Here is a 12,448-nt window from a genome sequence, read left to right on the forward strand (position 1 = left end):
TATGTATAGGGAAAAAACATAGTATATATAGGGTTCAGTACTATCTGAGGTTTTAGGCATCCACTGGGGGTCTTAGAACACATCCCTGGAGAAAAAGGGGGAACTATTTGATAAGGTGGGCTATTTGAGGATGGAGTACTCCAATACTACCACATTGTATTTCTCCCTACTGCCCATTTTTGGTCATGTTACATATATTCATTCAAGTTTTAAATTTAGTAACAAGAAGCTCCAGACCCTGGTGGTCAGTATAAAGAAGAGGCATTGCAGAAGGTGGGAGTGTTGGTAGAATGGGGAATAACTCATATTAGAGAAGAAGTGTGACCACAGACTCATTCCTGTTCCCTGAGACTTCATAATCATAAGCAGAACTTTGGACATAACTCTCCCATGAAGGATCTATTAATACCATTGTGAATGGTAAATACAAATATGTATTTTCCTCTCCTGAATCCCTGTGTCTATTTTCCACCTAGCTTTATTGAGATGTAACTGACATAAGATTTTATAAGTTAAAGATATACAGTGTGGTGATTTGATACATTTAAATATTGCAAAATGAATACAACCATAGATAGCTAACACCTCCATCATATAACATAATTACCACTTCTCCCTTTTTCATTTTTTAATTAAGTGAGAGGGGGAGAGGTAGACTCCCGCATGCACACTGTGACCCACCCAGTGACCCCTGCCTGGGGCCAATGCTCTGCCATTGGGGGTCCTGCTCCCAACAGAGCTATTTTTAGCTCCTAAGGTGTAGGCTCCATGGAGCCATGCTCAGCCTCCAGGGCTGATACACTTGAACCAATAGAGCCATGGCTGCAGGAGGAGAAGAGAGAGAGAGAAAAGGGAAAGGGGGAGGGGTGGAGAAGCACATGGTTGCTTCTCCTGTGTGCACTGACCGGGAATCAAACCTGGGACTTCCACATGCTGGGTCAACACTCTACCACTGAGCCAACTGGCCAGGGCCACTTCTCTTTTTTTGGTGAGAACATCTAAGATCTACTCTTTTAGCTACTTTCAAGTATGTAATACAGTATTGTTAACTATAATCACCATGCTGTACATTAGATTCCCAAAACTCAATTCATTTTATAACTGGAGTTTTGTACCCTTTGATCAACAACTTTCTATTACCTCCACTCCACAGCCCCTGGTCACCACTACTGTACTCTATGTTTCTATGGGTTAAGCTTTCTTAGATTCCACATATGAGACCATACAGTATTTCTCTATCTCTATCTGACTTATTTCACTTTGCATACTGCCCTCATGTTTTATCCATGTATTGTTGCAAATGTCAAGATTTTATTCTTTTTTATGGCTGGATGATATTCCATCGTGTGTATATGCCACATCTTCTTTATCCGTTTGTTCACTGACAGACACTTAGGTTGTTTTCATATCTTGGCTATTATGAACAATGCAGCAATAAACATGAGATTGCAATATCTCTTCAATATCCTATTTTATTTTCCTTTAGCTATAAATCCAGAAGTGGGATTGCTGGATGATATGGTAGTTTATATTTAATTTCTTGAGGAATAATTTACTTTTCATTTCTTTTCCATAGTGGGTAAACATATTTGCATTTTCACCAACAGTGCTCAAGAAATCCCCTTTTCCCACATCCTTGCCAACACTTGTTAACTCTTTTTAAATGACAGTCACTCTAGTGAGTATGAGATGATATTGCATTGTGGTTTTAATTTGCATTTCCCTGATGATTACTGATGTGGAGTGCCTTTTCACATGTAGAAAAAAAAAGTCTATTCAGATTCTCTGCCCATTTTTAAATCATATTGTTTGTGTTTTTGCTTTTTTGAGTTGTATAACTTTTTAAAAATATATATTTTAAATATTAAGTCCTTACCAGATACTTGATTTGCAAGTATTTTCTTCCATTCCATAGGTTGCCTTTTCATTTCGTTGATGATTTCTTTGCTATGCAAAAACTTTTTACTTTGGAATAGTCCCACTTGTTTATTTTGCTTTTCATGTCCTATTAAAATCAGTGATGAAAATGATGTCAACAAAGTTGCCACTTATGTTATCTTTTAGGAGTTTCATGTTTTCAGGTCTTATGTGTAAATCTTAAATCCATTTCAAGTTAATTTTTGTGAATGGTATAAAATAAGGGCTCAGTTTCATTCTTCTGCATGTTGTTATTCAGTTGTCCCAACACCATTTATTGAAGAGGCTGTCCTCCACCCATTGCATATTCTTGGCACCTTTTCATAAATTAATTGACCATATGCATGTGTTTGCTTTTGGGCTCTTGATTCAGTTTCATTTGGTCTATCTGTCTGTTTTTAATGACAGTTCTGTACTGTTTTATTACTATACTATCGTTTTATCGTGTAATTTGAAACCAGAAAATATTATGTCTTCATAATTGTTCTTCCTTCTCAGGATTGCTTTGACTGTTCAGGATCTTTTGTGGTTCCATACAAATTTTAGGACTGTTTGTTCAATTTCTGTGAAAAATGCCACTGGAATTGATACAGATTGCCTTGAATCTGTAAATTGCTTTAAATAGTATGAACATTTTAACAATGTTAATTCTTCTGACCCATGAACACAGAATATCTTTCCATTTATTTGTGTCTTCAATTTATTTAACCAAAATCTTAGAATTTTTTAAGTATAGATCTTTCATGTCCTTGGTTAAATTTATCCCTAAGTAATGTTTCTGATGATATTATAAATGTGATGTTCTTTATTCTTTTTAAATTTTTTTGTTTTTAATGTATAGAAGCATAACTGATTTATGTATGTTGATTTTATATGTTGCAATTTTTTGAATTATTTATTCTAATATTTGTTGGTGGTCTTTAGGATTGTCTATACATTGAATCATATCATTTGCAAACAAAGACAATTTTACTTCTTCCTTTTCTGTTTGGATGCCTTTCTTTTTATTGCCTTATCACTCTGGCTAGGACTTCCAATACTATGCTGAATAGGAGTGATGAGAGTGGGTACTAATATTTTGTTCCTGATCTTAGAGAAAAAGCTTTCAACCTTTCCTGATTTATTATGCTGTTGGTTGTGAGTTTGTCATATATGGCTCATATTTCATTGAAGTATGTTACTTCTATACCCAATTTGTTGAACATTTTTTTTATCATAAAAGGATATTGTATTTTGTTAAATGCATTTTCTGCATTTATTGAGAAGATCATATAATTTTTATCTTGCATTCTATTAATGTGGTATATCATATTTATTGATTTGCATATGTTGGGCCATTCTTGCATCCCTGGGGTAAATCTCACTTGACCATGGTGTATGCTCCTTTTAACATGCTATTGAATTCAGTTTACTAATATTTTGTTCAGAGTTTTTGCATCCATGTTTATCAGGAATAGCGGTCTGAAGTTTTCTTTTCCTGTAGTGTCCTTATCTGACCTTGGTATCTGGATAATGCTGGCCTAGTAAAATGATTTTGAGAGTGTTCCCTCCTGTTCAGATTTTTGGAAGAGTTTGAGAAGGATTGGTGTTAATTCTTCTTTAAATGTTTGGTGAGATGCCTGTGTCTATTTTGATGGCCTCTGGCTCTTCCAGAACTATGCTTGTTGGAGGGATCATGGGCTGTCTCTAGAGTCTTGCTGGTCTCTGCTACAGGGCTGAGGATTCTAATGACAAAGAGAAGGCATCTTGCCAAATATCCTGTGTCCTGGTGAGTTTAAATTGCAATTTGAACCTTTTGGGTTTGTGACTGGAGGGGAAATGCAACTTCCTGGTTCATAGGGAGAAGTTCCAAAAGTTTTTCTGACTCCTTTTGATGACTAACAGCAAATGTAAATGAGTCAGAAAGAAGTATATCACATTTCTCAAATAATGCATAAGGATTTGGGCAAACACATGGAAGAGTTTTGGGAAAATGAAGGCTGATCTTTATTTTTTCTTTCTTGTCCTTAAACACTAGAGGTATCATTAGACTTCATCCTAAGCGCTAGACCAGATTTTTTCCATTTCCAGTTTTCCCTGCTGGGATGAGTAAATAAACAGACAGAGTAAAAGCTTCAAAGTGAAACACAAAGAATGTGACAAAGGGGGCTGTTGACTACAGAACTCTAGGGGAGGATGGAGTTGACTGAAATGAGAGAAAGAAGAGTTTGGGGTAAGGAAGCCTTGCCAGGATGTCAAGGGGAGGCCCCACACCTGACTCAAAGCTCTGGACCTCTGGCCCCATCAGAGGCCAAAGGAGGGAGGGGCCAAAAGCAGCACAGAGAAAGCAGATGCTACATTCAAGCTCTGGAAGATCTGGAGAGCATGAATGAGACCATGCTTCCTTGACATAATTCTGAATTAGAATGACTCAGCAAATTCCTTTTTCACCAGAGTGGCCTCACTTCTCTGGAACAGGGAGCAGCCTCGAGTTGAAAGGTGGTGTCCTCACTGATGGTAGAGAGACCTTCCTGAGACATCTAGCAGGTTTAACTGAAAAGAACAAGTCACCATGATGAAGAGAAAATGGCAGGTGTCTCTTGGGGTTCAGAGGTCTTATTCCATCATATCATTGAGACACCCTCATTGGATCTTCCTGGGGAAATTTTAGGAAAATTAGGAAAGCTTCAATTCTCCTCAAAGTAAGTGAGACCCAACATGGAAAATGGATCAGAGGCTGAACTAAGGGTCTTGTGTCATTTTATAAGTTAGCAACTTGAGGGAGTTCCTCTTTGCTCATCTCTTTCTTTCTTTCTTTCTTTCTTTCTTTCTTTCTTTCTTCCTTTCTTTTTTTTTTTTTTTTTTGAGAGAGAAAGAGAGAGATAGAAAGGTGTGTGTATGTGGCAAGGGAGGAGTGGAAAGCATCAACTTACAGTTGCTTCTTCTATGTGCCTTGACAGGGCAAGCCTGGAGTTTCGAACTGGTGACCTCAGTACTCCAGTTTGATGCTTTTCCTCTTTGTTCCTCTCAATAACTCCCCCCTCCTTGTGTGCAGGGGGATTTAGATTTTTGGTTCAAGTACAGTACCTCACACTTGTTTAACATGCATTTTCAGGCTTATTACCTTAATGTCAAGTCACTGCTGGTTCCATTGCTCCTAATGAGGTCTTTGTTCCTCATCTACATTCAACTTTGTTGCTGCAGCAGATTTCAAGCCGTCTCTGCTACTGTGTCTAGCCATCAATTGCTCCCACCATCTCTTTCCTTACATATATTTTATGGATATATTTCCGGAGCTGCTGTTGCCAACTGCCCCATCCTTATTCTGGTCTGTCTCAACATTGGCCACTCTGCCCTGCACCCGGGGACATTGCCTATCTATGCTGCCTGCCCATACCTTCAGGCTCTTTCTACCATCTGAAAAGATCATCATTTGGGATTAGATTACAGCTTCCTCTGTTAGTATATTTCATTTATTAATGGAGTTGAATCAGGTCCTCATTTGGGCTAGGACAAGAACGAAGAGGCAAGGTTACTGTAGATAAGTTGGTGACAGTCATGCCCTGAAGTCTTTTCAGCATCAGGAAATCATGTCCGTGTGCTGAATCTGCCTTTGCAGAGCAAACATACCCACTTTATTAGGTTCTCCTCCTTACTGGTCATACCGCTGTCTTTTCTGTACTTACAATGGGTGGGCTATGAAGGTTACTACACAAAGGGGAAGTCTGTGACCAGTGCTGCTAGCTTGCTATGTTATGAAAAGGAGGGAAGTAGGGAGATTAAGAATTCAGGTACACATTTTATAGATTCTCTGGACCAAAATATTAGAAGAAAGGTAAATTGATAAATTAAGGAAAAAGCCAAAAGCACAGGGAATTTTTCCTATTTTTTATTTGGGACTCTACAAGCAGAAATCTTAAAGGTTCCTTAACCTGACCTGGGATGGCCACATTAGTGTGAAAAGGGTAGCATGACATGGTTGGGTAGACAGCAGGACTGAACTAGTAGGTCTGAATTGCTCTTGGATTTTGTGTTACTTGAAAGTGATTCAGAAGTTGCTTCAGGCCCCATGAGGGGTGAGAAGGGCTGAGTTGGAATCCAGCATGCCTTCCCTAGTAGGAAAAGACAGGGTGAGCTAGCTACAGGGCCACTAGAGAATGGCTTGATGATAGATTTGACTGAGAAGAGGGCTGGGCTGCTACAGGAGAAACCTCAAAGGTGCCAAGCCAGCCAGGGAGGTCCTCTGGATTCTAACCAGGAATGAGATCATAAGTGCTCCAGCTGCAGACCTCACTAGAGACGGGGGTGTCCAGAGGATACACTGCATGAAGTCAAGTCCCCTTCTTCCCTGCCAACCAGGGGAGGGATGAAAGGAGGAAGGCAGGAAGAGCCCTGGCAGGGAATTGATCTTTGAATGACTTAATAATTACCTGAAATGAGACTCTTTTAAGATTAACAATAGTATTTCTTCTCTTCTGCCCAGAGGAGGTGTAAATTAAACTAGATTAGATCAGTTTGTTTTCTTTCTCTCTCTCTCAACCTCTCTTGCTTTCTCTACACACACACACACACACACACACACACACGCACACACACACAGATATAAATATATATTTTTTAACATTGGGTCTTGATCAAATATCAACTAAAACATAAGTTAATGAGGCTAGAATAATATCAAATAATTAAAAGGCATTAAAATTTTAATTATTTTATCTCCTGAACCTTTTTGTGTTCATATGGGGTTTTTTTTTTTAATTGTTGTTTGACCTGGACTCCTTCCTCAAAATCTTAGCCATACCTCAACTTATCCTTCTACTGCATTGCCACAGTCAAACACTTCCAAATTTTATCATTTCTATCCTGATAGGTCCCAAGCATCTCTTCTCTTCTTTCTGTGCCAATTGATGCTGTTGTTGTTCAGATCTTTATGACTTTTCTAGACTCCTATAATGGCCTTCTAACTTCTTGCCATGCCTCTCAAACTTTTGATACCCAATGTCTATTAATTTGATAATGGATATATCTGACCATTACACTTGTCTTCTCTAATATAATTAAGCAACTTACCATTGATTGAAGAATACATTCCACCTACTTAGGCTCTGCATAACCTGGCCAGAACCCACATTTCGAACTTTTCTTCCACTCTCCCCATCACTCCCAGATCCCATCATGCTGCTTTCTGAATACACTTCCACTTTTTCATCTCATGCTTGTGTCTCCTGCTCCATTCCTTTAACTACAGCCTTTCTTTTTCTGCTGTTGTACTTTGCTTCTACTTCTGACATAGAACATAGTCTGTGCCATAATACATATGGCTGATTGACTTCTTTTCTAGATTCAAAGACCCCAAAAGGCAGGGATTTTGTTGTTAACTATCCAATTTGTAAATTAAGTTTGCATCCTGTGCCTAACACAATGGCCTGAATCCAGTGTATGTATTAAATGTATGTAAGAGTACTTTATATTGGCCCTGGTTGGGTAGCTCAGTTGGTTAGAACCTCATCCTGATACACTCAGGTTGCAGTTTTAATCCCTGGTTAGGGCACATGCAAGAAGCAACCAATGAATGCATAAATAAGTGGAACAACAGATCAATGTATCTCTCTCTCTCTGTTCCTCTCTCTCTATCTTTAAAATGAATAATAAAAAAAGAGAGGGTACTTCATAAACAACGAAGTGTTATGTAACTAATAATTATTTTACCAGTTGTTAAATTGAGTTGAATTTACTTTTGTCATTCTCACCCATTTTCTCTGGGAGAAATGATTTTCCATCAGTGGAAATTTTAGAATAACTGATGTGAAGTCTCCAGACAATACAGGCAGATAATATCCTTGGAGAAGGCAGCAGAAGAGAGTCCTCATTTTGGCATCTTCTCTTCCCTTCACGGGCAGGCCTGAGAGGTCCAGCCTTGCCCAAAGCTCCCTATATATTTTTCTGTGGTCTCTATTCACCTCATATTAAAAACCCCAAACATTACTGAATATTTCCCCATCAGGGCAGATCAAAGAAGTGGCACTGCGGTAAGAAATGTCAGGCTCTGGAAAGCTGGCACTGGGCACAGGTTTTACCCGGGCTTGATTTACACTCGGGAACAAGCGTCTCTGCTGACCCTTGAGCGGTAGACAGGCTATGAATATAACATGCTGGGTGTTTCCTGATACAGGGATTATTTTCATTTCTAGGAATTCCACAAATGTTCTCAGAAGCCTTTGGGATATTTACATTTTAAAAATAAACCTTTAAAATCCAACACAAATATCCCAGAACTCGATGTGTCAGCTCTTTTCCTTGAAACACCTGTAAGTCTGCTATCAATTGCATGAAACAGGAAAGGGAAAGACCGCAAGATAGATTACATGCTCCTAAGTGAAACTGCCCTCAAGAAATAGCCATGAAAAGATTAGCACAACCATGTTAAATACTTGCAGACTTACTCTTTGAGAGCCTTGGGAAATTTGATTAACCCAGACAAAGAAAGGGATGGGAAGGGAAGGGAAGGGGGAAAGAAAAAGTAGGAAAGGAAGAAAGAGAGAAGGAAAAAGAGAAAAGATGGAAAATGAAAGAAAAAGAGTGAAAGGAAAAAAAGAAAAGGAGAAAAGAGGGCAAAGAGGGAAAAAGAAAAGAAGGAGATATGGAGGAAAAGAAAAGGAAGGAAGGAAGGGAGGAAGGAAGGGAGGGAGGGAGGGAGGGAGGGAGGGAGGGAGGGAAAGAGGGGTGGGGGAGGGAGGGAGGGAGGGAGAAGTGAACCTCTGGAAGCTGTTACCCATCACTTGGGTAGGTATTTGAGGATTTGGTTTTTGAAGCAATAAATCAGCAAAATCAACAAGTATTAGGTCAACCTCTGGAGTGTCCGCATGGATAAAGCAATAGGCCAAAGGGGACTGGAGTAAGATATAAAACAAGGAAGATTTTTTCCACTCTGAGCTATTTTGTGGACTAGGGCCAACTCTTCCCCTCTCCTGGAGCAATGCAATTGGGCAGATCCCTCCTACCTGCTATACTGACAGTGGCTGCAGCCTTCGCAGTGCTGAATTTCTCTCCGTGCTTATTAGTTGCTATGCACGTGTAGAGTCCTGGTTTGGTGATAAACAGCTGTAGTCTTGAGTCAATCACTCGATCTTTCACACTTTCTTGAATGGACCCAGAGGAAACCTGGTGGAAAAGGGAAGAAAAAATAAAATTAGGTCAAGGATCTCCTAATATGTTGCATCCATACACTTGAAAGAAAAAGGATTAGCATTGTGATCAAAAGGCATGTGGTAGTTTGCAAAATCAGCCAAAAACTTTTCTGCCTCTGTGCCCATGACCTCGCAATGTGACTTTGTAGCTCTTCCCTCCCGAGGTAGTATCTTTCTCCCTGCTTTGGCCTTGTGACATGATTTTAAAAGACACAGAGATTTGTAACATTACTACACATGTGACTTACTATCTTGTGGCTCTTGGAACCTGTGACCTTCTGTGAACTAGACAGAGCTGGCTTGCTAGAGGACGAGGTGCACATGGCTCAGTTATTCCCACTGTTCCAGCTTGGAGCCAACAATAACCACCCGATATATGATAATGCCATTCTCGACCAACCAGCACCCAGTTAACCTACCTGCCAATCACAGGAGCTAGATTAGCCAAGATCAAGCAGTCCTGGCCTAAATCAACAAACCTTTGCAGTTGACCAACAGACCCATGACCATTAATAAATGGTTATTGTTTTAAGCCCCTAAACTTTGGGATGACTATGATACAGTTATAGATAACCAATGCACATAGGAAAGAAACACTGTGTGGATCTCCCAAGATGTATTCTCTATCTTTTAAAAATAGAGATAGTTAAGAATAAGAGGTTGTATACTTTCGGATTTTTTTTCATAACTCTCTGTTCACTTCCCCACAAATACACATCAGGTAGTTGGATGGTTACTAAAGGAATGGCTGTGAAGCCAATTCTGTTTCTGAGGCATGACATACATCACTCCATACTGCTTAAGTCAGAAAATCACATGTCCTGGAAGAGGCAGGAGACCACTGCAATATCGGCACATAATTGACAGGTTAGTATATGTAAGTGCTTGCTTGTTAGTCATCATCATTCCAGCTCTGCAGCATATTCTAGTATGTTGCAGAGTTAGAATTTGTACTCTAATTTGTTTGACCCAAACCTGTGCTTTTAATCACTTTTACAGTGCCTTCCCCAGTCCTACAAGTAAGAGCAATTGAAGAGTCATTAGAATACAAGAACAGTAACAACAATAATCTCACCAAATCAACCAACCATGAACGAAACAATTGTCTTAACTTAAATATTATTGCTAAAGCGGTGGAGTTTTTTGTTTTTTTAATGGTGGTTTACTCTTTTCTTCAGTATTACACTATCTTTTTAATAATTATTCTTTAATTACCACTGCTTATAGGAGGCAGGGAATGCCAGTTTGGGGGAGATTTGAATGGAATGACAACTAGGGAGTCAGACTTTGGTTTGCCTTGACGTTATTCCAGAGGCGGGCGTCCCATGAACCTGGACAGAGACCTGTCTGTCCAGTAGAAGGGAATGAGAAATTTGGAGCCAGTATTTTTCTGTTTTGTCTGAGGAAGATTTTCACAGGAAGACTAGCAAGGGGGAGGAAAGCCCTGGGAGAGACCAGCGTTCTTCCTCTGTAGCCGCGTGGCTGCCCGACCTTGGGACCAAGCACTTTGTAGCCATCAGGCAGTTTGCCCTATTAACTGCTGCTCCTTTTCTATTCTCTGCCTGCATTATTAGTGTCCATCTTTATGACAAAAATTATTTTTGTGAACATCAATTTACAAGAGAGAGAAGGATAGACAGTAACAGACAAATAGGAAGGGAGAGAGATGAGAAGCATCAGCTCATAGTTGTAGCACCTTGGTTGTTCATTGATTACTTCTCATATATGCCTTGACTGGGGGATTACAGCAGAGTGAGTGACGCCTTGCTCAAGCCAGCCACCTTTGTCTCAAACCAGTGACCTTGGGCTTCAAGCTAGCGATCTTTGGGCTCAAGCCAATGACCATGGAGTCACGTTTATGATCCCATGCTCAAGCCAGCAACCCTGGGCTCATGCCAGCAACCTCTGGGTTTCAAACCACAGTCCTTAGCATCCCAGGCCAACGATCTACTCACTGAGCCACTGCCTGGTCAGGCCATCAATTTACCTTACCGGGGGAAACTTCCCAGGTCAGATTAAATGTGGTGGCATTTTTCTCAGATAAGCAGCCAGAACTTAATGAGAAATTGACAAAGCAGAGAGAAAAATTTATCTTTAAGAGACATATATTCAGTTGGGAATTCAAATCAAATTCATTATTGTGTTTATCAGAAGTGCAACTTCTAGTGAATTTGACTATCCAAGTTAGATCAAAAGGACTGAACAATTTGAGATACAATTTTGGCCTCTCCTTGAATTTTAACCCAAAGCAACAGTGAGGAAAAAACAAAAATAAAAAAACTAAAGACCTCTATGCTTAAGCAACATGCTGTATGCCATCAGGATGTTTGGTCTGTGAGTATAATTCCTTTCCAGTTTGTAGAAGAGAAATCTGTAGAACAGTTACCTTCTCTGCATAGTCCTCTCTTTCAGGAAGTATATGCTTTGGAAGTATAAAGCCAGTATCCATGGCCACCATCACAGCCGCCTGGCCAGTGCAAGTTCGCATTAGATTCGGACAGATGATAATGAAACAATGGAGCCAAGAACTGGTGGGCCATTACCTTTAATCCTAGCTTGCACCCGGCAGGCAAGTAGAAACACACACTGGGCTCCAAAACTTACCCATTCAGTGCTCACAAAGCTACTGACTTATCCGAGTTTCCTAGAATCAAAGGTTTCTAGCTCACTAGCCTTATTCACCTCTGTTCTTCATCTCCTTCTCTCTGCACAAACTCTGCACAAACTGGCTTCTCCCTCAGCACTCCACCATCTTGGCTGCTTCTCTCCTCTCCTCCATGTGGCCTTTCTCTGCTCTCCTTTCTCTGCTCTCTCCTCTAATGCTAATCTCAGGAACCAAGAGAGCAAGCTCCCAGTCTGTCCTACTTTATAGTGTAGAAATCAAAACCTTTAATCCAATATACAAACAAGGAAGTCTCTGATACAAAGTCACTTATCTGAGGCATAATGGGATTCCTCATGAGAGTGCACCACCCCACATCAAAAAGGGTGGGAAAGGCTTAGTCCCAAAACCAAACTCCAGGCTACAAGGATCCTGCCTGCCCACAGCCCACCCTCAACACACATTAATATAATCATGTCCATCCCAACCAAGAAGGGCAACCAGTACCATCACCTGGGTGATGGGCTTCCACATGGGCAGCGCCATCTTTAACAAAGTGAGCATAATATATTTCATCTGCCCACCAGGAAGCAACTCAGAAACAAGTAATACCCCAGTGCCGACTAAACTGCAACTATTTTCATGTTCACACCTAAGCAAGTCATTCACCTCCTCAAGGTCACTGAAAACATTATTGCTAGGGAAAATGAGTGATCCTTAAAGTGCCTGACCTCCCTTCTCCTGGACTTGATCCAGGTGTTGA

General features: G+C 40.2%; 1 protein-coding gene across 7 annotated transcripts in view; it reads right to left on the minus strand.

The window, feature by feature from the left end:
• The window catches only part of MUSK (muscle associated receptor tyrosine kinase), a 92,442-nt gene that overhangs the window by 22,521 nt on the left and 57,473 nt on the right, over positions 1-12,448 (minus strand). For all 7 annotated transcript variants that reach the window (XM_066365625.1, XM_066365623.1, XM_066365620.1 and 4 more), the window contains one exon: positions 8,898-9,057. In XM_066365625.1, the coding sequence (XP_066221722.1) occupies positions 8,898-9,057 (160 nt within the window). The remainder of the gene's footprint in view (positions 1-8,897; positions 9,058-12,448) is intronic.

The sequence above is a fragment of the Saccopteryx leptura genome, chromosome 2 (genome assembly GCF_036850995.1).
Source record: "Saccopteryx leptura isolate mSacLep1 chromosome 2, mSacLep1_pri_phased_curated, whole genome shotgun sequence".
NCBI lineage: Eukaryota > Metazoa > Chordata > Mammalia > Chiroptera > Emballonuridae > Saccopteryx > Saccopteryx leptura.